The following is a 27060-nucleotide window of genomic DNA, read 5'->3' as shown; positions in this document are numbered from 1 at the left end:
TGAACACCCAGCAGGGTGGATACGTGCGCATTACAAGTATTATTAATATTATTATTAAAACCGCAGAGTATCAAAAGAATACCCTGACAATGCCCAAGTCTGACCAGTGGAAAAAGATAGGAGACCTCCAGCTGGACGGCCGATTAACGAGCAGGATTAGATCTCTTTGTACAGAAGGTGTGGCACCGCCAGACTGCGCCGTTGTTCTCGTGTAAAGTTGAATCATTGGAGACAAGAATTGTGAATATACCATTTTCATTTACCGTTTACAGTGTTTCCCGGAAAATCATGGCATATTTTTACATTTTTTGTGACTTTTCGGTCACTAGCGGTGGTTCAAAATTTGGGTATTAGCACACGAGGGTGGTTGATATTCAATTGTGTTTTTCGATTTGGTGAGCAAAAAAGTACACAATTTTTATCAGGTCTCAAAAAACTGTTTTTTCTGTATTATATCCATACGACATACGACACCATAGTTGAGTGAAGAACCAAGTGTGCACGCGTAAACTCACATACGCCAGGTCCCCCATTGTCTGTATAAGGTATGTGGGTGATTACGAGGTGTCGTTAAAGGATGGGTTCGACTTTTGAAGTCCCTTCGTTCGAGCTCCTTCTCTTCCTTTCTCCATGCTCAGATCAATGCACAGTGGACAACATTTTGAAATCTGTTGGCACATTGTATTTCGCTCAGAGTGCTGGGCAAAAGTTGTGAGTCCAGAGATGCCAACATTGAATTTTAAGGGCGAGCGCAGCTTGGGCTCCCTAAACCGATCTTTCTATTACTCTCTACAATGCTAATTAGCTCATTTTCAGGCATTGTTGTGAAATAACAATTACCTGTATGCATCAACAGAACAACTACAAATGTTTATAGTGGCCAGTGAAAAAAAAATTGAAAAAAACCCTGATTTCCCTCATCTTCTGACTATGTTTCAAATAAATGTAACATAAAAAAGAGTGGCCTTACTTAAATGTAACATAAAAAAGGGTGGCTTTACTTAAATGTTTTTGTTTTAATGATCAGAAACGCAACAACAAGCTATTGGGAGAGAGAAAAAAAAAAAAAAAAAAAAAAAAAAAAACGTGTCCGGATTTTGGGCAAAAAATACCTGTCCGTATTTTGGGCATTGTCTGGACATCGGCGCTACAATTACTGGTAGGAAAACATGGAAACTGTCTAGCTTAGACCTCACAGGCCACTCAGTTGAAGGTGTTTTTGTTCAGAAGGTCTCCTCTTTTTGTCGCCATTATTTCGTACTTTTTTGCCAAGCTTCGATGAAGTACATGTACAGCCAGCGTGGGCACAATAATAGTGGATACATGAGGAATGAGGTTACTGTGACACGTTAGCTCACACACAACCTCATTCCCCACGCACGTGTGCACTATTCCCCATCGTGTAATAGAGATCAATGGGTACGATCTTGCAGAAATGCACTAGCGTAAAAAATGCACACTCAATCAACCGGCCAGCCAGCGGCGGGGGATGGCACGCAACAATCATTACGTCGAGACACGTACATTGGTCGAGTGAATTCGCCGCTATTATTCAACACTGCGTTCTAAAATTAAAAGTGTTTTTTTTTCTTTTCTGTTACAATTGTTTTGAGTTTTTTCTTAATTTTTATTTCCACTTAATAGTTCATTAGTTGTTTGCATGTATTGTACGATTTAATAAAATTATATTGGGCGGCTTGTTTAGCGTGTTTTATTGAGTATTATCGTAGCGTCGTAGTCACGGCTCGGAATCGTATTTGCTACGCCCAAATCGTGTATGTTGGTATCTCTGTGAGTCCTGGGCAGGCCCAGCTAGCACCGCCCTCCATGTCTCAACACTGGTTTCCATACTCACCATTTTTATGTCTCTGGTGAGGAGTGAACCTGACACCTTGTGGATTGACGTACTCGGAATCTTGCACTGATGCGCTGTCGGAATGCTCCGTCACCGACTCAGCGTCTTCGGCTCCATCTACTAAGGAGTCCGACCGCTCGACGTCGGCAATCTGTTCTGCATCTTCACACTTCTGAGTTTAAAAGATGGAAATTGGCATCGGGATGAAGAATATGAAGTTTTGGTTTTACCCATACATCGGTGAGTGTTAACACTGATACTCAGTACTTTCCTGTGCTCTGTGAACAAAATCACAGGCATATTACTCAGGTGGGATTCAAACTCATGACCTTTGCGATTCTAGAGCAGTGTATCACCAACAAGACCACCGAGTTTGCCTGGTTGCTAGAGGCAGTTGGAATACTATATGTTAGCAGCGGGTCCTGCAATGATTTAAGAGTTAAATTTGAATCGGGAATAAAGAATATTTATTTTGGTCTAAGGAGTCCAATCAATCGACATTGGTGATCTGTTCTGCAATGCCACGCTTTTGAGGTCAAAGGCTAAAGAGATTAGAAAACGAAGGAAGAGCGCTTGAATCGTCATCCAATGCTGTCACTCTTATGAATTAGTGGTGCATCCTGAGTTTCAATGAACCATTCATAAATACCTGCAGCCGATTTCACAAAACGCTAGGATTAATCCTATCTCGAGTTAGGACGAGTAAATCATCCTAACTTAGTTTGGGTTCAATGCATCCTACCATCTATGAATACGGAACTTAACTTGTCCCAAGTCCTAAGATTAATCCAAAGTTAGGAAGAGTCTGGTGAAATCGACAGCTGGGACAGTTGTTACATTCTGACTAAGCAAGAGGAGATCACATGGCCATGTTTAAATGTACAATGTGAACAGTTAGAAGTGATTCAACATGATAAAACGAGGGCGCTATAGGTAACTTTAGCACAAATTTCATGGGCCAGTTTATGTTGGTAGGTCACATATTTGTCTCACACCAGTTTGAAACTTCTCTCAGGCCTGGTGTTCTTCAACCAAGAACTTCAACTTTGCACTTTAACTTAGCACTTCAGTTTGGCACTTCAATTTAGTACAACAACTTCCATAGCTTAACAGTTTTTGTGTTTTCATCTACCTTGCTCACGATACTCTCATCTTGCTGCTCCCCCTGCATTGAGATAACTTGACCTCCTTGGCTTGGTGTAACGTCACCATCTGAGGTCGTCGCCATATCAACATCACTCTCTTGAGATAACGATGGCAGGGACTGGTCTTCTGATGCCACTCCAGCATCTGATGAAATGTTGGGCGTGGTTGGCGGAGTCACCTCAGATAAATCAGAGGACTGGGCGTTTGGTGATGTTGCCGCAGTGGTTGCTACCGTGACAATAGATGAGGTCACAGATGATGCTGGAGAGAGCGCTGCATTGCTATTTGCAGCGTGGGTCCCCGATTGCACTGAGGGTAAGTCATCCGTCGGGCTTGTGGCTGAGCGATCTTTCTTAGAACGGACTTTGGGAGAGGGTCGAGAGCGGCGACGGCGTGACGCATCAGGAATTCCACCTGCTCGCATCTTCAACTGAAAAAAATTGATAATAATAAATTGAAAGTTGTTTCAACTCACCTTTACTTTCAGACCGGCATCCTTTATCAATGCAGGTTGAAAAAAATTACAAGATAAAACTTGATACAGGGACGTGATAGGATGTTGAAAAGCGAACAGCGTAATATCTTGGAGCGCGAAAACTCCCGAGTGTGAAGCCTTCTTGCATACATTTATCTTGGGTTTAAAAAGCCCTAATCTGCAATCCGGGGTTTTCCATATGGTTTCTTATGAATTTTATCTAATTTTTATTTTACAGATTTCTGGATAAAAATGGAGAAATCACATCCCTGTTGATAAGACTGGGGGGGGGGTGGTCGTTTTCATCTTCGTACCTTTCTCATCCCTGAGAGTTTCTCCTCCTTAAACTGAGGAAGTCTTGAGAAAAGCAACTGCACCATGTCCACCAGGGTGTGCTCTGCTGATCGCCGTAGCAATTCTAGGAAAAAGAAACATCGCAACATAATATGAGAAAAGAGGGACTCATTTCTTCAAATAAAAATACTTCACGGACAACTTTTTTAATTTAAAGTATCTGAAACTGAACTGGGTAAATTTTAGCTAATTTTGGGTTGAACAAAGACTAGAGTGGGACACGCTGCCATGGATTGGACTCCACAAATTAGAGTGCCGTGTTAGTTCACGACGTCTATAAGGAAAACCGTGCAATTTCAAGGCATACCAGGTGGATTATTATATTCTACTTTAAAAACATATTTCTAACCTATGCATTTCATATCAAACGGTTTGAAACTCTTCATAAACCATCTCGCCTGATCCATAGCAAAATGTTCCTTTAAAGATTACAACTTGTTGACCTACAATCACAGACTCAACTTAACCCGCATCTATAAATCAGGCATGAGAATGGGTGATGATAAAAAAACAGGAAAAAAATTCAGTTGATTGGAAATGTCATAATTCCATCATTTGTGTGTGCGAAGCACACAACACGAGCGCGCATCGCGAAGTCCCTTACGGCCGGCGTCCAGGGCCTGCTTAAGGGCCCTGGGAATTTTAGAAGCTCTGGGGTTGGTTCTCTGATGCATTTCTGACACCTATTTTTCCAGGTAGAAGTGAGCTACTTTTGTATGATTTTTCCTTTTTTTTAACAAAAATAATAGGTTTAAGGGAAAATAAGGAATGTAAAGCTCAAACAATTCAAACAATTTTGGGTTCGCCTGCAATTTTGTTACAATTCCAGAAAAAGAAGGGACAACAAAAAATAATAATAATAAAATTTTTATTTGTTTGACGATCTTATCCCTTATTTCTGCCCTTGAAAATGCTTTTTTTCTCACCAACAACCATTTTTATAGGTTCTTGATTTGAAATTCGGTCGTGTAAAAGAAATTCTTTTGCAATGAAATGTTTGTGATTTTAACGATCCGTCGGTGACGCACATATAGGCCTATATATTTCGCGAGAGCGATGTGTTTTAAAAAAAAAAAAAAAGGTTGTTAGTCACCATGGAATGAGGTTGAGATTAGACCCCAACATAGAAATAGAACCAATGAAGAAAGAACGTCATCCGGACACACAGTGTGAGGTAATAACAGGTAACAGTTTTCCATGGCCTGCCGACGATCTCAGATTCGTGCCGCGCAGTTCATTGGTTCGTGTACAAACCTGCACATACATAGTACACATGGTGCAAAACACGTGCATTGTTTTTTCAGTACACTTTCAAAAGTCTCCACACGTGTTATCTTTGTTGCAGCAGCAAGCGCATTACACGCAAACATTATTGAACCGTACCACTATGAGGCATGAGGAATGAGGCAAGTTTATACATCTGTCGCTGCTGCTGCATGCATGCGCGATGCCAGGAAAACCACAAGCCGTAAACTGGGCCAGCTGCCGGACGGCAATTTATTGTTTAGGTGCCGTTTTTTTATGAACGCCGTGTGGATCCGCGATAATAACAATTACAAAGGTAAACTTACATTGTCTGACTAGAGAAGAGGGATTAGAGAAATCCAAATGTATACCCCCAAAAACATACCCCCCGAATTTTATAGCAAATTCACATCGAACTAGGACACCACAATTTTGAAAGGAAAAAAACTGGAATTCCGGTTTAAACCGGAAGTTCTCATGCCTGATAAGTTATCTCACCACTTAGTCTCATTTCAAAGCAGATTCTGAAACAAGATTGCATGATCTCACAGATAAACTCGTTAGACAGGTGTCAAACACTTTTCATAGACCAACTCGCCCGATCCAAGTGACGTGTCCCTTTAAAGATTACAGCTTGTTGTCCTACGATCACAGATTGCACTAAACCCACATCTATAAATAATGTATCTCACCACTTAGTCTCATTTCAAAGCAAATTCTGAAGCAAGATTGCATGATCTCACAGACCGACTCGTTAGACAGGTGTGCCCCGACGGGTGTCAACAATAAAGTCCTTAGAACCTGCAAAACGATCCAAATCAAAAACAAAACAGACGTTCAGAAACTTGTGCTGAGGTTGTTTCTTCCATCAGGACCCTTCTGTTTGTAATAAAAGGAACACGTTGCCTTGGATCGGACGAGTTGGTCTTTGAAAAGCGTGTGTAACCGTTTGTTATAAAATGCATACGGGTAGAAAGATGTTTTAAAAGTAGAATACAATGATCCACACACATTTGCCTCGAAATTACATGGTTTTCCTTTTACTTTGCGAACTAACACGGTCGGCCATTTATGGGAGTCAAAAGTTTGACTCCGATAAATGGCCGTCCGTGTTTGTCAACGAGGTAAAAGGAAAACCACGCAATTTCGAGTGATACTTGTGTGGATCATTATATTATACTTTTAAAGTATCTTTCTAATCAATGCATTTTATAACAAACGGTTACAAACACTTTTCAAAGACCAACTCGGCCAATCCAAGGCAACGTGTTCCTTTAATGGCACTGGAAACTATTGGTCATTATTCAAACTAACTGTAAGCATAAAAACTTTGGTAAGGAGCATTGGAGAGCTTTTGATAGTAAAAACATTGGTTTGATAGTAAAAACATTGTGAGAAACGGAGAACAAAGTAAGTTCTCACTCAAATAACAAAAGACTACAGGCCTGAAGCCTTTTATTGGGCATTGAACTTGCTTTAAAGTAGTTCGCACAAAACAAGTGCACAACCAAGGAGCATTTTCGTGCACGATACAATGTTTTTGCGAAATCCAGGCTTTGTTTAAAAATTTGTTGCAAGGACAGACAAAAACAGCCCCACAAAACAAACAGACAAACAGACAGCCAAATCAATCGCCAAAGCGTTACCTGTAAAATCTTCATGAGTACAACTTCATCAGATGCTGGGTCAGTACCCACGAACCTGGCATGCGTAACAGCATCTGCGATGTTCTCGATGCCCGAGGTGGCGCCCTCTATAGACGTATCTGGGAGAAGAGAAAACAATCTTGAATGAGGCCTCAATGCCTCAATGTAGCCGAAGAATTCTGACCAACATTCAGCACATTTTCATAAAGCTGCTTAAGCTGAAACTATTGCTTACTAATTTGCTGATAAGCGAAAATGAGCAGGATACCAGTCACAAGTTGTTAGTGACACTGACAGAGTATTTGGCTTAGTCTAGTAAGCATCATTTTGTTGCACATTGCTAATTCTTGTGTTTAAGGAGCACTATGAAATTGGGCCACGCAGGGGGGTGCCAATGGTGTACAGCTGTTTTAAGCTGAAAACAGTGCTTTACCAACTTTATTCCCAGCAAAAATCAACGGTAAAAAATATGCATGGCCATCGAGAATAAATATATCCTTTCTCTATAAATATGACATGGTATTTCAGTTTGAAACATAATTCTGGTTAGCACAATTGTTGGTGCTCAGGCAAATGTTGTGCTTCAAAGCAGCTCTATGAGATTGGGCCCCCACATATCTTATGTTCAAGCTCAAGTGTCAAGTCGTTGGGACTTGTTAGGAGTTGTTGTGTAGGTAACAAGACGATGGTCATTGGGGAGGGAAAAGGAGCGGGCAATGGTTATGATGGTCTTGTGGGGAGGCAGTAAGGTTTCTGAAGAAACATCTAATCTTACCCAGCATCCCGTAAGACAGGAATTTATTGATGGAAGACAAAGCAAGCCCTGTGATTGGTCCGGTAGTGTCCTCTGAACGGATGACGTCAAGAAACGGACAGAGAAACACGTTGGGCTCAATCTCTGTTATATCTGCCGGGATAGATAAAGAAAAGTTTGTTTGATTATACAGAGGACAGGTGATTTATGCCTTAACTAAGAATATTTTAGACAGTCGAGCATCAAATATTCAAAGTAATGGCAAACGTGGGTCAAGAGGTGACTAGCTATCCCAGTTGTATAATCAATTAAATATTAACACAGTGCTTGAAAGCATGAAACTTCTTCTGATAGCACCCTCTTTTGACTTTCCCCTCCTCCAGCCCATGCTAATTTTCCATGTGGGGGACAGAACTTCAGGGGGACAAATTTCCCTAAGACAGCTCATTGGATACAACAGTAAAAATGGCTAAAGATTAAGTAAATTACATACATTAAGTTAACAGTTTTAAGAAAAGTACACCAGTAAAAATATAAGCAAAACAGCTTTCAAACTTTAACAGGCAAAAAAGGTGCATGAACACCATAAAACAAAGAAGGCAGTAAAAACAATGCAACTTTGGAACACGAAAACATTTAAAAAGTTCACACACAAATATAAACTAGAACATATAAAACCAACAGATACAAAACTCACTACCCCCAACCAAAGGCTTTCTTTTAAAATGAAAAGTTTTGAGTTGTGATTTTAAAAAAACTTTGTGAATGCAGTCCACAAGCGCTACATGTACATTGAATGAATTTTTACCGAATTCTGCGCTCATTTGTTTAATCTAACAATGTCCTTGCAATGCTGACTCTTGGGTTAGCTAATTGGAATAATTAAAAATGCATAAATCAGGGCTGGAAATTAACACTGGACCACAGGCCGGAGGCCAGTGAACTTACGCCCGTACACAACTTACAATACATGGATTTTAATGCTGGCTTTTTATCCACAATTTGTCCCTTTGATTACGTCTTTTTGTGTAAGTCTCATTCTTTTTGGTTAAGTTTGTTGTATTGATTGTTTGTAATACTTGCTCATTATCTATTGTGTATTTTAACTGTTTAACCTTTAGCTCTTTTTAAGTGCAATTCAACCATATCGGTTGTCATACTGTTCATTTCTTTGTAATGTTTTTATGAAATAAACCAATAAATATAATATATAAAATATGTAAGTATTTGCAATGAATGGATTTACACCCAAAAAACTTGTTTTAAAACGTTAGCAGATTCTTGTCCAGTGCATCAGCCACAGTGCTATTGTAGGTCACGCTGTGACTTGTTTTCTTCATTTCAGTTTGACCTTTGCATTCTAAGAAACTGCCAACGGTTGGCAGGTTTCTGTCCAGCCACAGGCTGAGTCCAATTTAGTGGCTATACAGCTACGGCTACGGCTAGATTTCCACATCATCATGCGCTGAAGTAGGACATCCTTAGCAACAGTCTAGCCATAGCTGTACAGTGTCAGGTTGCTTGTTTGTTTTTACACTTGAAAACCAATGAATATAAGTCTTATGAGGTTGATTAAAAGACTTGGCTCCTGCTCTAAGCATACACCCACTCACTACACCTCCACCTTGCAGGTGTCTTTATTGATAGCTTAGAATACTCTATTAACCGTCACTGGACACTATTGGTAATTGCCAAAGACCAGTATTCTCATTTTGGGCCAAAGCCAAAAGCGGTCATCCTGAGCTATACATTTTCAAGTCTTTCTTTTGGGTGAAATAAGTATGTAGCTATGTAGAGTAATATCTAAAGTTTCAGGATTAAAAAAAGAAAATGAGATATAGTCTCCAATAAAGTCTGCTAATTATGAAAGAAACGAGCGCTTAGAGTGCGACAGGACGGAATGACTAATTAAAACTATAACAACTTAATTAACAGATTTATCAGTTTTTTTATTTTTGTGTATAGACTAGCTGGTCATGGAGCACATGTATCTAAACCAAATACTTAAAATAGTTTTTTTAATTTATGTGAATATGCAAATCTTAAGGTATCAATTCCGTCCTGTTGCATTTTTTAATCTATTAATTAATATTCAAATGCTTAATTTTGAACTTATTTGTATGAATTCTTCCAAACTATCAATGACAAGTGTGTTTGACACTTTAAGCATATTTGCTTTCAATTAATTCTTCCAATTAACTTAATGAGGCAATCCGTAGTGTTCATTACAGGACAAAAACAAGTGCGACAGGACGGAAATAGGTGCGACAGGACGGAAAACAAGTGCGACAGGACAGAATTATTTAGTCAGTTTCCCATTGTATGTTTTGTTTTTATATGGTTATTTATACACTGGCTTAAAATAGATTAAAAACATTTAATTAGACCCATTTTTATAATGGTTATAGTTGATTAAGACCATGTGAACGAAATTCCATCCTGTCACATTTCCGTCCTGTCGCATGTATATCATAATTAATCCTCCAGTAATTGAAAGAAAGAAACATGCAAAAATTATTCTTTTTCTGTAGGTTAGAGTATATGAGGGTATACTTGATTATAAAATAAAACAATGTATTTAGTTGCTTTAAATTTGATAAAAATCTAAAAGTTAATTGAATGTTTCAAACACATGTTTCTATCGATCCATCCTGTCGCGCGAATAAATTTGTGTTACTATGGCAACAAACTAAATACTATTCAATTTTTTGGGGGAGCTTGCTTGGGTCAGTTGGTTCCTTGTTTACACACCATAAATTAATTTCTGATTTTATCGTTCAATTATTAAATGCACTGAAAATACCACATCAAATTCCGTCCTGTCACACAAACGATACTTTTGGCTTTGGCCCTTTTGTGTATCCCAACATGCATGAAATAACAAACCTGTGAAAATGTTGACTCAATTGGTCATCGAATTTACGAAAAAATAAAGGAAAAAAAAAAATCATTTTTTTTTATTTCAGATGCATTATAAAATAATTCAGGCCTGAAGTATTTTAAAAGTTGAGTGAGAATTTACCTCTTTCTCAAAAAAACTATGTTATCAAAAGAGAACCGTTTTAGTCAACAGCTCTCCCTTGCTCGATACCAAGTAAGTTTCTTATGCGAACAATTGTTTTGAGTAATCACCAAATAGTGTTCAGTGCCTTAAAAGAATTTAAAGGCAGTGGACACTATTGGGAATTGTCAAAGACTAGCCTTCACAGTTGGTGTATCTCAACATTATGCATAAAATAACAAACCTGTGAAAATTTGAGCTCAATCAGTCATCGAAGTTGCGAGATAATAATGAAAGAAAAATAACCCTTGTCATACGAAGTTGTGTGCGCTTAGATGGTTGATTTCGAGACCTCAAGTTCTAAATCTGAGGTCTCGAAATCAAATTCGTGGAAAATTACATCTTTCTCGAAAACTACAATGTATGGCACTTCAGAGGGAGCCGTTTCTCACAATGTTTTTATACCATCAACCTCTCCCCATTACTCGTCACCAAGTAAGGTTTTATGCCAATAATTATTTTGAGTAATTACCAATAGTGTCCACTGCCTTTAAGTATGCTACAATATAGCTGTGCAGACCTAGAACAATGCACAGATGCCACCAAGGCAATGGCCTACGTTGCCCCCTGACCTTGCCCTTGGTACACCCGTCAGAAAGTTCCCACAGACTTAAAGATATGATTTTACATTTCTCTTTTTAAATTGTTTATTTATTTATTAATTTTTTAATTTTATTTTTACTTAATGTTTTGTTGGTGTGTTTTGTGTTAGTGGGGTAGTTTTTTGGGGGGAGATGGGTTGAATTCATCAGCTGTTGATACATGTACCATATCTCTCAAAGTAATTCATCAATAATAACCTTATTATTAGTAGCATTTGTTTTATGGAAAGGAAAAACAAATTATACCTAATTGTTTTTGGCATTAATGTTTAAAGGCAGTGGACACTATCGGTAATTACAATGTACTCAAAATAATTATTTGCACAAAGCTTTACTTGGTAACAAGTAATGGGGAGCGGTAGATAGTAAAAAACATTGTGAGAAACGGCTCCCTCTGAAGTGATGTGAAAGTAATTTTCCGCGAATTTGATTTCGAGACCTCTGATTTAGAAGGATCTGAAAGCCAACACAACTTCATGTGACACAGTGTTTTTTTCTTTCATTATTATCTCGCAACTTCAACGACCAATTGAGCTCAATCTTTCACAGGTTTGTTATTTTATGATACTGGTCTTTGACAATTACCAATAGTGTCCAGGGTCTTTAAAACAAAACAAACTTTCAAACAAAGACCGCACATTGATTCATTAATTTATAACATGGTAGGCCTTCATGTCTTTTTTATTTTATTTGAAAGTTATTACTGGATAATAACAATTAACATCACACAATAACATCAAAACATAAGTAGATCATATCTCAAATGACCAGGAAGGACACAAAGAATTTTTTTTACTTTGACACCAAAGCATAAATTCAGCCAAGCTCATATAATTTGCACAACTAATTGATTTTTGAATATAAAAAATGAGATAGTAGCGAAGCCTGTGAGCGTTTTAACATTTACATTTAGTGTACAGGATACATGTTAGTTCAAATGCTCAGCTCTATCAACTTCAAGTGTACAAATTCAAGCAGAAATTATGGAAAATAATTAAAACCACAATAAAAATACAATCACACAAATTATGCATACAAATAATATATTATGATCAGTAATCGCAAGAGCAACGCTCAGTCAGCGAACTGAGCGCCGTACTCAACTGCAAGTGTATCATTTGGATGAATAATCTTAAACTGGTCATCAAACAATAACGCTGCCAAAAGTACACCATATTCAACTGCAAGTGTATCACTTCAACCAGCAATGATAGTATGGAAATGAAATAATTAGAAATAGATTTTAAAGAATACAATCACACAAATTATGCATCTGAACAGTAATAACACGAGGCAGCGAATTGAGCGCCGATATAGAACAAAAATGCTGCCTTAATTTGGATTAATAATCTTTAACACTAATGCTGCCAATATTACACCATATTCAACTGCAAGTGTATCACTTCAACCCGCAATAATAGTCAGTTTGCTGTTTATAGTATGGAAATAAAATAATTGGACATAGATTAAGAATACAATCACACAAACTATGCATCTCAACAGTAATCACACAAGGCAGCCAATCGAGCGCCAATATACAAACATAGAAAAAAACGCTGCTTAAATTTTGGATGAATAATCTTAATTACTGCTCATCAAACAATAATGCTGCCACCAACACGTACAGTACACCATAATCAACCCTTCTACTTGGCAAACACCATTTTTAATACGGGATATGAGATGATCAGATGTTTCCATATGGTTCCCTAAAACTCCACGACAGGCAATTAAGAATCACGAGCCGCACACGTCTTGCATATAGGGATGCTGCAGCAATGTTAGGAGTGGGGGGGGGGGTGGCTGGAGGAGGAAGATGCATAACGCTCTAGTACCCTTGAGCCTAGCATATTCCCTGCATCTCTCCTCTTGCATATAATATATGAGGCAAGTACAGCGTACGTCATAAGATGAGGTCTGTTGTTTGTTACTTGGTTTCATTCCTTACTTCATCATGAAATGTTTGCGAGAAATATTGACTTTAAGTCTTGAGAAGTTGGGAGAAATACATGTAGTACTTCGTTGTAACGAAAACACAATGATGTTTCATCGTAAGTCTTTATAATTAACGAAGGGAAAAATCTTTGGTTGAATTTCTGATTTCAGGAAATGGTGCGCGAGAAATTTTGATTTGAGTCTTGAAAAGTTCGGACGAATACATGTACATCATGTAGCTGTGTTTCATTGTAAACAAAATTAATGAATTAAATTTGATTCCACCCCTTGTAAGTCCTTGAAATTAACGAGGTGTCATTTTCGCTGTTTTAAAACCAACTTAGGGAAAAATCTTTGGTTTTTAATTTCACAATCGAATATTTAAGCCTTGATGTATCTGAAATCCATTGTGCAGGTACATTGTAATATTAGCAGAAAATAGCGAAAATCGTGCACAAATTTTCTACATGTAAACACATTGTCCTTCATTTTAACAACCAAATCATTACGTATGTGGTAGGTTTTCTAGGGCCACTGATTTTCCGTTTCAGAAAAGTGCGAATTCCGTTTGGCAAAAACATGAATTCCGTTTCAGGCACAAAAAATTCCGTTTCATGTTTTTTTAATTAGATAAAAGGTTGTTTAATACCCAGGGACACACTTATAAAAATCAATTTGAGATAAGTTGCACTGTTGACTTCGTAAAATGTTCATTTGAACTGACAAATTTCAAAAAAATACTTTTTTTTATAATTGTGGATTATTTTGTATACTGCTGTTCTAAAAAGGTTGCACTGTGACTGCAGTATCAATGCACATGATGTAATAGACTTGATTCCAAGTCTAAAACTGCAGTTGATTCTCTGCATCAGCCACATTGTAGGCTAATGACAGGAGTGTATCCACAAGAGGGCGCTGTTTCAGCATGATCAAAGACTTGGGAACAAGTCTATGGACGTGACCATTCTCCATCCACAAACAAAATGTCAGCCATTTTGTTTTCGCTTTGGCGACAGAATGTTGACAGTTTACGGTTTTATTTTAGACCTTTCCAAGATGAAAAAACATTGTATGTGTTCTTATAGATCATAGGTAAGCTAGTTTGTGTATTATTGTTGGTAAAAGAGAGGGAGAAAGTGCAATTTGGGTGAACAAAAAATGTTTAAAACGTGCCGCGAATAATGCCCTTCGCTTAACCATGTTAACAACGTGTGTACATCATGTGTGTAAACATTGAGGATGGTGTGAAGTAGAACAGAATGATCCACGGTTACGATCTCGTACTTTTTAATGGTCGATTTCTGATGCATTTTTAGTTTAACAAAAAGAATCTTAATAAAGAATGCAATTTCAATAGTTTTGGCGTCAAGAAAAAAAAAAAAAAAAATCAAATTTTCTGAAATCCCGTTTTCCGTTTCAAAGGGCGGATTCCGCGAATTCCGTCCGTTTTCCGCGATCGCGGAAAATCAGTGGCCCTAGTTTTCAAATACAGTTTTCTCAAAAATGACTTCATTACATTTCAGGGAAATAATTTGGCGAAACATATTTCAGCGAAAGAAATTGTCAGCGTAGTCTGATCTTTATAATCAGTCAGCTTTCAGACTCATATTAAAGGGAAGGTATACAATAATACAATGTTTGGTAATCCCTCCTAAAATTAATGGCAATAAAAAACCATTGATTAAGCATCATTTGGTAGCCTACTAGCATGGAGCATTTTGAGAAACATTTCACTTCAAAGTAACCTCGATATAAATGTAAAAAGATAACAGTTTTTATGCCCCAAAATTGAATCTGAAAATCAGAGTGCGCATTCCTATATTAGGGATTAGTCTTTCTGCGTGGACAAATGTTCCCTCAGGATTTGCGGCAATATCTCAAAAACACAACCACCTTTTTAACAAAAACACAACCACCTTTTTAAATTTACAGATGTACAAATGCATGTTCTATATTTTAAAGCAGTCGAGCGGTTCTATACACGAATGGTATACTTTGCCTTCAAAGGAATTTGGTGTTTTTAGTAACACAAAACACAATGTCCACAGATTTACATTAAACTTACACCATTTAAAGATAACGATATTAGAAACCATACCTGAAAATATTAGTTGCTGTAAGTTTTTGAAAAATTAGTAAAACAATGTTATGAAAATTCGTTTTTACATGCTAAAATAATTTTTGTCTCATGATAACTGTTTTACTCATTTCTCAAAAAACTCACCACCTCAGCAAGCAAGACAGCACGTACTGTATGTTATATTTTCAGGGAAGCTTTTCTACCATCATTATCTTCAAACTGTGTAAGTTTAATGTAAATCAGTGACCATTGCAGGCCTGTATGCTTCGTTTATTGAAAGGGCAAGGGCACCGAGGCATTTTCTCCTTGGTAAAGGGCACCCTTTGAGGACATTTTAAATTTCTACTGCAGCATTTCAAGGGCACCAAGGCAATGACCAAGGGGCATGGAGGTAATCACCCACATTGCCTCCATGAAGTATCAGGCCTGCATTGTGTTTTTAGTCCTACAAAAAGTACCCAGACCCTCTAAAAACAATGTTTGTTTTTTCATAATACCTTTATGGCCATTTTCACACTGCCAAAATGTAGCCAGGGTCCCTTGCTACAAAATTTATGAGCGTGGATTGTTTATTTGTTATCACCACGTGTGACTGATTTTGAGAGCTTTCCCACTGCAAAGTTAAAAAACTAACAACCCTTGTGCACAGGAGAGTGATATGACGAATTGGAAATCCTGATCAACTTGATTGGACAAGATAGCACCAACAATAGCACGCGCTGTATGGGCTTCTTCACCTAGGATGTCGTTCAATAAACAAGGATTCCTTTCACACGATGATGTAGCCCGCGTCCTTGGTCAAAACTTCCGCTAGTGTAAGATTTTGTCGTAGGTCCGGACCTCCGACAAAATGTAGCAATGTTGGACAAGATTTGACAAGGGCCCCCTGAACACTCCAAAAATTATTGTCCTTTCACACGAGGTGCATTTTGTAAAATCTTACAACCATGCTACAATTTAGCAAGGGACCCTTGCTAAATTGCTCTCATGTGAAAGGGGCTGAAGGCAGTAAACACCAGATTCTTCGTAATCAAATTTCAGCAGCTTTTTTAGAACCAGTACGTGTACATATAGACTTAATTAAACTGGTGAACTGCACGAATGGAGTCAGCCGTGTCTTTGACGGAGTTAGTGTTGTGCACACATGTACTACAATGTACAATATCATTTTCAAAACATGTACATTTCCGCTTGATTTTGAGACCTTTTTTTAGGGGAGACTTTAGAACGAAATCAATTGTTTTCACAGGTTTGTCGTTTCATGTTGATGGTTGATCAAGCAAACCTGAACACTGTCTGCGACTATTTTGTCAGCTCAACAAATCCTATTGTAATAGTAATACCTAAGATTACAGATTTGTTTTTCAACCCAAAAGATTTCTGAAGTCCACTTTATATTTCAGATCAGACATGAGACATGATTTTGCATTTCAAGCAAATGTTCTAGCATCTTTTTCCTTTCTTTTTTCTTTTTGAATTTTATTTATTTTGCACTAGTTCTTTTTTAGGGAGTAGGAAGGGTGTACACAAACTTGATTTACCATTAAAAAGGGAGAAAACACATCACTGTTAAATAACCTTCTGAGCGAATCGGGTTATTGGGTCATTTCCTGTTTATTGAACGATCACTAATTCATAAAAGATGAAACAATGGATGCAAGGGGGGGGAAATCAATCAATAACAACAACACAATGTGTACAATTGTAGTGTGACCATTGCCTAGTATCTAGCATGGGAAGCGATAAATATGTAACCTGTGACCCAACAAATGTTTAGAGGCACCATTGGACACCAGTATTCTCACTTGCCTACACTACCAGCATGTGTAATCGTAACAAATCTGTGAAAATTTGGACTCAATTGGTCATCAAAGTTGCAAGAGAATATTGAAAGAAAAAACACCCTTGTGCTTTATGACGCCTAAAAAGGCTTCAGGCCTGAAATCCTTAAATTGAGTGAGAATTTACATGTACAAGTACCTCTTTCTCAAAACAATACTTCAGAGGGAGCGGTTATCAGTATTTTACACAAACACAGCTCTCCATTGCTCGCTACCAAGTAAGTTTTTATGCTAAAAATTATTTTGAGTAATTGCCAAAAGTTTCTTACAGTGCCATTTAATACAAGAGTTATGAACTCCTACAGGCTTGATTTAGTTACATGGTCCACACATACATGTACAATGTGATACTACCATGGAGCAATTGCTCCATGATACTACAGACACCCCAACCCCTGCGCCCCCCCCCCAAAAAAAAAGGGTGTGAAAAAAAAGGTAAAGTTAGATTGACCGATCAAAGAGTTAGTACCGCTTAAAATAGCATTGATTGCCCTGAGGGAAAAAGACTCTATTATCCCCTATAGTACATGTATATACTAGACAACAAACAACTTTCCGGTATGTGTAGTATGCAGTGAGCCATTGACATTTGACAATATATGATTTTAGGCCTTGATATATAGGCCTACACCTTCCCACAGCCACAACACTGGGGTTGATTAGTCGCCAAGATTTATGTCATGGCCAAAAACTTGTTCTACAAAATGTATCAAACCCTTTAAAGTCACCTGGAAGTGGTATTTTTTCAAAATAAAGCTTTTGTCACTAGAGTGGAATGTGAATAAACAGTTAACTAAGGTTTTAAAAAATCAGTTCTTATGTTATTTACAAATTTAAGAGTAGATCGCGACCCGAGAGGGCGCTGTTCGTACAATTGAGGCAGACTTTGCCTGTAATGCGTAGAGTAAACACAATTGCGAAGTACATGTACGGACCAAGTTTTTTTCCGGCAATGCCGACCAGGTGTATTGCTGCTGAATGCAGAATAACACTTTTTGAAATGTACCAACTCACGACTCGGACGCACATGTACTTTGCACACTGTGTGTGTTTACTATACGCATTGCAGGCAAAGTCTGCCTCGATTGACGTCACAAAAGGGGTAGGCGGAGTCAGCCCCCCAAACAACTTTATATATTTTTTAAACATATAAATCGTAACAAACAATTACTAAAAAAATTGTTTTATTGTTTGTAAGCATATACTCTTATGTTTGAAAGAAAACAAATTCTATTTCCAGGTGAGTTTAAAGGGTCTGGGTACTTTTTGTAGGACACAAAACACAATGTACACAATTTACATTGTATATAAACTCACACAGTTTGAAGATGATGATGGTAGAAAGCTTCCCTTAGTTTTTTAGAAATGAGTAAAACAAGTCACACAAAAAGAATTAGTGTCTCCATGAGATGTACAATATTTTAGCAAGTAAATTGTATTTTTGTGACATTATTTCACTAATTTCTCAAAAACTACAGCATCTCAGCAAGTCATATTTTAAAGGCAGTGGACACTATTGGTAATTACTCAAAATATTTATTAGCATAAAACCTTACTTGGTGATGAGTAATGGGGAGAGGTTGATGGTATAAAACATTGTGAGAAACGGCTCCCTCTGAAGTGCCTTAGTTTTTGAGAAAGAAGTAATTTTCCACCTATTTGATTTCGAGACCTCAGGTTTAGAACTTGAGGTCTCGAAATCAACCATCTAAACGCAATCAACTTCGTGTGACTTAAGGTTGTTTTTTCTTTTATTATTATCTCACAAGTTAGATGACCAATTGAGCTCAAATTTTCACATGTTTGTTATTTTATGCATATGTTGAGATACACCAACTGTGAAGGCTAGTCTTTGACAATTGCCAATAGTGTCCACTGCCTTTAAGACAAGCTTTCTACTATCATAATAGGAGTTGAGGCATTGCATGGTGAGGTGTCAATATATATTTGGTTTGCGGTAACACCATGTGTGTATCTACTTGCCAGGTAGAGTTTGTTCTTAGAGAACTGTCTTGCTTTATTCTGCTACCACGGAGTAGATGTTCGGGGGTTCGGGAGACTTCTCAGTTCTGAAAAGAACTGTCCTGCTATTTAACTACGTTTATTACCCGCCGGATGGTAAAGAAAATAGGCTGGGACTACTACTTTGGCTTTTAGGATTGTGATTAACTGTACTACCGTGAAGTCAACGTTTCGACTAGCTTTAGCTTTCTCTAGTCATCCTCGGGAGACTGAAGAGGTAATAAAAGAGTGGGCTGAATATAGGGGTTCAGTGGATCCAGTGTCAGTCAATCAATGCTCTGATCTTCAAACGGTTTGAGCTTACTGTATTATAGGGGTTCAGTGGATCCAGTGTCAGTCAATCAATGCTCTGATCTTCAAACGGTTTGAGCTTACTGTATGTGTAAAAATTACCCGGACCCTTGAAGGTCACAATTCGAGGCATACATTGTAGTTTCAGACCAATGAGTGAACTTACCCGAGATAGAGTTCAAGATTTCCTTGAGCTGAGAGAAACTTCCAAGCAGTGGGTCTTGCTCTTCCTCCTGAGGAAGAAACGTCACGTCAAGATGATTCAATTAAACAGAATGCAACTTTATAAATTGCAAAAAAAAAGAGGAAATGGCCGATAACACTCAACTTTGCACAGTGTTTTTCAGTTTTCTATGAGACTGTCTTGGAAAAGAAAAAGAGAAAATCAGCTGATCAGCTGAAAGGTTCCATGCCTGATTGAAGGCACTGGACATGTTCAATCATTCATTCATTCATTATTGGTTTATTATTTAAAACAACAAATTCCCATGGCGACCGGAGGTCGAGTTACAGGAAAATATACATGCACAGAGATTAAAAATTACAAAAAAATCAAACTATTACACATTCAAGAAATAATTGACTAGGGAGAGACAAATATTTACAATGTATAAAACAAATTGTTCTAAAAGTTGCGAAAAAACAACTTGGATAAAAATATTGCTGACACAGCCAAAAGGCGCATAAAAAGGTGCATTCCATTGCAATTGAGTTGTTAAAAAGGCGTGTGAGGTGAGGGAGAGGGCTCTTTCTATAGCGCTCTGTTCGGCATTTAAACTGACCCAAATATCCGGAGTTCCTAAGTTGGTACCCACTATCATACCCATGTGGCAATAGGCGCTTTAGCACTGATGAAGGGAGGGTTTTGGCAAAAGATTGGCACAAGTGGTTACGACGGCATACCAGTGTTTCAATATTGCAAAATATTGTAGAGCGTTTGAGTAGCACACGTAGACATTACCAAGAATAATTTTGCATGCGCGCTTTTGCACCCTTTCCAGATCATTGCACTGCTTACTTTACAAAGCACCTGAAAAGGCGGGTGCAGCATACTCCAAAATAGGCCGCACAAAGGAGGTACATGTATACATGTATATAGCAACAAGATCAGATATGCTTAGGTAATGATACTTCAATTTACGAAGCATGAAAAGGCGGGAATTTGCACGCTTGATCATTGAGCCTACATGCGTGTGCCACCTCAAGTCGGCTTGAATAAAAACACCTAAAAGCTTAATAACTACTCATTGTTTGGTAATTGTCAAAGACCAGTAGGCCTATTTATTTTTACTTGGTGTATCCCAATGCATGCATTGAATGACGAACCTGTGAAAATCAGTTAACATGTCATTTCACTAGTCTGCCAGCTTTTTCTCTGGTATTTATTTCACATCAAATAGGGCTGCTTTATAATACTGAACTACCTGTAGGCAGATGGGCCCAATTTCATAAAGGTGTTTTGCATAAAATGCTGCTTAACAAATCTCTATGTTTAAAAGCAAAAAAATGAGTTGCAACAATGTAAACCTGTTGGAATGTTGGCTAGTAAACCTGCGTTTGCAAGGCAAGACCTGCCTCGGCTAAGCAGGTTTTTGTGTTGACAACAGGCTTGACTTAACTGGGCCCTGGACCACTTGCAGTGAGTTTCAACTGAACTGGCACCTTGGTGTACTGGCATTTGGCCAGCAGACCACTAAGGGAAAACCCTGGTCTCGCCTAAGCTTGGGCGATATCACGATATTATCGAACATCGCGATATTAATTTGGAAACAATTTCGATATCGGATGGATTTGGTTTTAATCGAAATATCGTTTATCGCGATAATCGCGATAATCGCGATATATCGCGATATATCGCGATATCGATTAAATATCGCAATGTATTTGCTAGCTGAGACATCTTGCACCCCATAGGTTTGGAGTAAAACCAGAAGAATAGGTCATTAGAACACCTCTCTAATGCTATGACTGTCTCTTCTACAACTTTCACTTGGAGTTTGAAGACTGATGATGTCAAATTTCATTAATCGCGATTATATCGAATATCGCGATATATTGTCAGCGATATATAGTGAATAAAATAAATCAATATCGCCCAAGCTTAGTCTCGCCAAGCATTTTCAAACAAATAAAATCAGACCAAAGAAACCTTTACCTGTGGTAAATGAGAAGTCCATCTTGAGCTCCGTCTCATTGCCGTGGAAACCAACAACATCTCTCCTTGGACGATATAAACGCCATTTGTGGGAGGCTGAATCCGAGGTGTTGTTGCCATACTCGCCATCTTGACTTTAATTCTTTGACGTCAATCAACCCTTTCAAAGTAAATCGCAAATTACTTTGGAAGTAGCAAAAAGTTCTACATTAGTTCTCGGCTTGAAATTGTATGGTATCTCTTTTCAATAAAGTTCCTTTTCATCCACCGGTCGTTTTGTTTACAAGTTGAACGTGTGTTTGACTGGAATAGCCATCGTGAACCTAGATAAAAAAGAAAACACAATGATATCAACTAAAAATAAAAGCTAATACTAGTTGTTTTTTTATGAAGTAATAATAATAATAATAATAATAATAATAATAATAATAATAATAATAATAATAATAATAATAATAATAATAATAACAATAATAACAATAATAATAATAATAATAATAATAATAATAATAAGAAGAAGAAGAAGTACCAGGACATGACAAGCTGGCCAAGGTGATTCACTGGGATCTGTGTAAGAAGTATGGTGTCAAAGTACTTGCGAAATGGTACGACCATGTTCCGGAGAAAGTTGTAGAGAACGACCAGGTCAAGATCCTATGGGACTTTAACATTCAGACCGATCATGTTATACAACATAGGCGTCCGGATGTTGTGCTATTAGATAAGACGAAGAAGATGTGTCATCTCATTGACATAGCGGTGCCAGGTGATATAAGGGTAGCTTCGAAGGAGATGGAAAAGATCGAGAAGTACCAGGACCTGGCCAGGGAACTTCGCAAGATTTGGCAGGTAAAGGTAAAAGTAGTCCCCGTGGTGGTTGGAGCACTTGGCACCATTCCCAAAGCACTGGGGAAACATCTAGATGAAATAGGGACAAATGTGAGGGTAGATCTATTACAGAAGGCAGCGCTTTTGGGAACAGCGAGGATCCTGAGAAAGACCCTTGAGATCTAAGGCTACGGGACGTAGCCCGGCTCGAGGAGTTACCGGCACAAAGGAAAATGAGATCTTTCTTATTGCATGCTGTGATAAAATGAAATAATAATAATAATAATAATAATAATAATAATAATAATAATAATAATAATAATAATAATAATAATAATAATAATAATAATAATAATAAAAATAATAATAATAATAATAATAATAATAATAATAATAATAATAATAATAATAATAATAATAATAAAGCAGAGGAGACTGTATTTCATATTGTTAGCGAATGCAGTAAGATGGCCCAGACGGAGTACAAAGGAAGACATGACAAGCTGGCCAAGGTGATTCACTGGGATCTGTGTAAGAAGTATGGTGTCAAAGTGCTTGCGAAATGGTACGACCATGTTCCGGAGAAAGTTGTAGAGAACGACTAGGTCAAGATCCTATGGGACTTTAACATTCAGACCGATCATGTTATACAACATAGGCGTCCGGATGTTGTGCTATTAGATAAGACGAAGAAGATGTGTCATCTCATTGACATAGCTGTGCCAGGTGATATAAGGGTAGCTTCGAAGGAGATGGAAAAGATCGAGAAGTACCAGGACCTGGCCAGGGAACTTCGTAAGATTTGGCAGGTAAAGGTAAAAGTAGTCCCCGTGGTGGTTGGAGCACTTGGCACCATTCCCAAAGCACTGGGGAAACATCTAGATGAAATAGGGACAAATGTGAGGGTAGATCTGTTACAGAAGGCAGCGCTTTTGGGAACAGCGAGGATCCTGAGAAAGACCCTTGAGATCTAAGGCTATGGGACGTAGCCCGGCTCGAGGAGTTACCGGCACAAAGGAAAATGAGATCTTTCTTTTGCATGCTGTGATAAAATGAAATAATAATAATAATAATAATAATAATAATAATAATAATTAATAAGTTATTAATAATTAATAAGTTAGGGACAAATGTGAGGGTAGATCTGTTACAGAAGGCAGCGCTTTTGGGAACAGCGAGGATCCTGAGAAAGACCCTTGAGATATAAGGCTACGGGATGTAGCCTGGCTCGAGGAGTTACCGGCACAAAGGAAAATGAGATCTTTCTTTTGCATGCTGTGATAAAATGAAATAATAATAATAATAATAATAATAACAGTAAAGATAAAGACGACCAGCTACAAAGAGGCGAAAAGGTGGGTTTTGAGAGCACGATAAATTGTGCCAGCACTGCTACTGTACTACAAAAATAGTAAGTAAATACCTGTTTGGTAAACCAATTGTGTCGCTCATGATTATTAACGACAACATTACTTAATTGAAAAACACATTCAGACAACAGCGACACAATCCTTTAAGATTATACACCTATCAATTGTAAGACGCACTACTTGACCCCCGGGGAGGGTGCGTCAAGTCTGCGTCTTTACTCTCAAAAAAGTGACGGTGGGTACGTCAAAATCCAATAGTCGTCAGTCAAAAAATCTTTAAGAGGTGCGTCGAGGTACGTCATGTTCCGTCGATGTCCATTTCAACATTTGTTTATTTGGTGGAGAAATAATGAAGCCACCTTCACCTCCCTGCCTTCGTATTTGCAGACATTCCAACCTTTCAATGCCACAAACTGTGTTTTGCTTGATTTAATTAGCCGCGATCGTGATTGCGATCGTTTATTTTGCAGCAAAACACGCATCCGCTGTCGCTCATCTGTCGAGCGCAATCAACTAATTTGCGCAACTATAATTTGTGCTATGCAGAACAGGCAGTTCCAGTTGTGTATCGAGCAATTTGAAGATTGTGCACCATCGTGTACACACGTGTGCGCTGTGCTTTGAATTGTGTGTATTCCGGCCCCTCTCTGTTTTCTTTGCGTTTTAATAGCTAGTGCGCTGGGAACCGCTCGTCTCGAAAATCAAGCGGTACAACCTCGAACACCTCAAATCGTGCGTGCACTTGCAAAACCGCGAACCTCGCTCTCGTAGGTGTAAGGTTGAATTACTTGGTATTCACTGCACCTGCGTAGTTTACAAGAGATTTTATGTGCGTAGGTAATGTTTGTCCGTGGTTTTCCCGCGATTGGTTAGTCAAAAAATCGTTCGGAGGACCGTCCAAATCTGCAACAAGTGTGTCAATTTTTTGACTCAGGTTGGTCTTTGGACACGCAAATCCGACTCACATGTGGACAGTGACGCACCCCCCCCCCGGGGGTCAAGTAGTGCATCTTACAATTGATAGGTGTATTAGTTATAGTCGTGACTAGTGATTTAATGTCATAGTCGCGACTACAGTATAGGTGCGACAAGTTGAGTAGTTAATTTTCCTAGTCTCCAAGGGAAGGCCTACTCCCCAGGCAGAGTCCACCCTTATCAAAAAGAAGTAAGAACTCATCTCTCTCGGGCAAAGACCGTCACCATTTCTGCCTGGCTGATTTTGCTGAATGGCAGCAAGGCACTGTGGGATCATGGGAAGAAATAGGAGGCTTTACCCTTAGTTAGTAGTTAGGCTGTAGCGTCTCCGAAATGGCGACAGCTACAGACAGCAGCTACAGACAGCAGCTAGGTCAGCTCGTCCGTCAATGTTTGAGAATAGGCAGATGCGCCAATCTAGCCATAGCTGTGGCCAAAGTCGCTGGTTTGGGCATGGCGCCCATGAACAAGTCAGACAAATGTAATTTTTGTACACGTTTGTTTTTGACCAATTTTCAAATCATCCCATCTGGACAAAGTCATCATTTAGTAAGCCTGTTATGTGTCATAGTAATTCATCAAATGTAAGGAATAAAATGAGGTACGTTGGAGTAGTAAAGGACTTTTTTAAAAAGGGAGAAATTTGCAATCAAACTACATTTAGCGTTTAGACATGTATCGAAGGTGGGCTGTAATAATGGCGACAGTGATGAGACCGATGTTAAATAAAAGCGGAGGGTGGGCTAGGTTCCGTCGGGAAAGACAAACGTAAATGATAATTTTTGTCGAAATGTTTTAGGGATTTTGTACATCTACAGTACAGGGACCTGTACTCCCTGTAGATGTACAAAATCCCTAAAAAATTTCGACAAAAATTATCATTTATGTTTGTCTTTCCCGACGAAATGGTTTTTTAATAATATAAAAGACGGACTCCCTTTTAAAAAACACACCACCCACCGTTTTCATCACTGCATATCTCCCAAACAAAACAGAACACCGTCGCCCCCGCCGGCCCCTATCATCATATCATGGTACACCCCCTTGGCTTCGGCTCGGCCGTACGCCGTGTTGTTGACGAGTGAATTGAACCAAAAATGTAAATGAATGCAGTGTTAAAACCAGCAGAAAATTCACAGATAACTTACCAACTTTTGTACGAAGTTGCTCGTCCAGATTTTAACAACTTTCCTTATGAAAGAATGTGTTGATATAGTGGTTATTTTTTACCGGCAAAAGATTCTCCCGTCGACAGATCGTTGGAAAAATCGACGTCGTCGGCAATGACGTGGTGCGCATGTACGATTAAATACGGATAGACGGACATCTTGCAGTATATTTGAGTATTTTCTACTAGCGAAGTCCGGGGAATAGACGTAATGAGCTGACGTTTAAAGCATTGGTAATCGGCAGATTAACTATGCAAATCGTACGTGGGTGTTTGATTACCAATGTAAAACTGTTTCAATCAAGAGAGGTCGCTGTTCGAATTACTGTCTAAAAAGTCCGTGTGTACCTTGTGTTTCGGACCGACTTCCTAGCTGTAAGTTGTAGCCGAAGTCGCCGTTTCGGGCACGGCCTAAACAGGGGGTGCACTCGAAAAAAAAATCATAAGAAATACTGAAATGCTAATTAAAATAAAAAAAATTCTCAAACTTAAAAACCAATCAGATACTCAGACTACTAAACTTCTGAGTTCAGACCACTAAACTTCTAGTTTCTTACAGGTCAAGGCACTTCTCCAATTCCAAATCTAATCATGGAGGAATAAAATCCATGATCTGATGGACCAACTTTAAAACACAAATTTAGGCATCTCCTCAAAAGTTGAAAATCAGAACCCCAGGTTGTGATATAGGCCCTATCATTCTATAATTACAGAATGTATTAGTTGCATGACCCCAAAACTGTATTATTCAAAATATTTGGAGGGTCCTGCACATGATAATCCGGCTCATAGTGGCACATGAAATATTTGCCAGTCAAATGAATTTTTATTGTCAAAGGTTGTGCTAAAATTGTAAAGAATTAATTCACTGATGAAAACATTGAAAATGTAAACAAAAATGCGCTCGTCTCTGCAACAAGATCAAACATGTTTAAGCATTACATAATGAATCTATATAGGCATTTACTAAGAAGAAAACCCTGCATGACTGTCCTGTATATTCTATATAAGGACAATATTATGTCAAAAGTTCTATCCCAATCTTCCCCAAAAAATTACCTCTTTATAATAATAGTTCTAAAAGCATAAACAAAAATTCCGTCTAACAATCGACAAGGAGTTTGTTAATTAATGAATAATATCGTTGACAGGGCCCGGTCCGGTTTTACATCTCAAATTTAATTAATGATAGGTTTTTGATACTTCTTTGTTTAACCGTAACAGGCCCTGTCCAACTTGTAATAGTGATTTAAAATA

General features: G+C 38.3%; 1 protein-coding gene across 3 annotated transcripts in view; it reads right to left on the bottom strand.

Moving 5' to 3' along the window:
- The window catches only part of LOC117303743 (Golgi-specific brefeldin A-resistance guanine nucleotide exchange factor 1-like), a 52007-nt gene extending 26096 nt beyond the window's left edge, over positions 1-25911 (bottom strand). The window contains exons 1-9 of one of the 3 annotated variants that reach the window (XM_033788059.1): positions 25784-25911; positions 21463-21785; positions 19474-19540; positions 7497-7628; positions 6722-6840; positions 5768-5876; positions 3791-3894; positions 2988-3431; positions 1856-2027 (exon numbers count right to left, since the gene is read on the bottom strand). In XM_033788059.1, the coding sequence (XP_033643950.1) occupies positions 1856-2027; positions 2988-3431; positions 3791-3894; positions 5768-5876; positions 6722-6840; positions 7497-7628; positions 19474-19540; positions 21463-21591 (1276 nt within the window). In that variant the 5' untranslated portion in view covers positions 21592-21785; positions 25784-25911. Of the gene's footprint in view, positions 1-1855; positions 2028-2987; positions 3432-3790; positions 3895-5573; positions 5621-5767; positions 5877-6721; positions 6841-7496; positions 7629-19473; positions 19541-21462; positions 21786-25783 lie in introns of those variants that run through there. The other 2 variants (XM_033788061.1, XM_033788062.1) reach the window with 2 other exon arrangements.
- Between the last annotated feature and the right edge of the window lie 1149 nt (positions 25912-27060).

This window comes from Asterias rubens, chromosome 20 (assembly GCF_902459465.1).
Source record: "Asterias rubens chromosome 20, eAstRub1.3, whole genome shotgun sequence".
NCBI lineage: Eukaryota > Metazoa > Echinodermata > Asteroidea > Forcipulatida > Asteriidae > Asterias > Asterias rubens.
The sequence above is the reverse complement of the archived record's forward strand: the minus strand, read 5'-3'. Positions and strand labels throughout refer to the sequence as shown.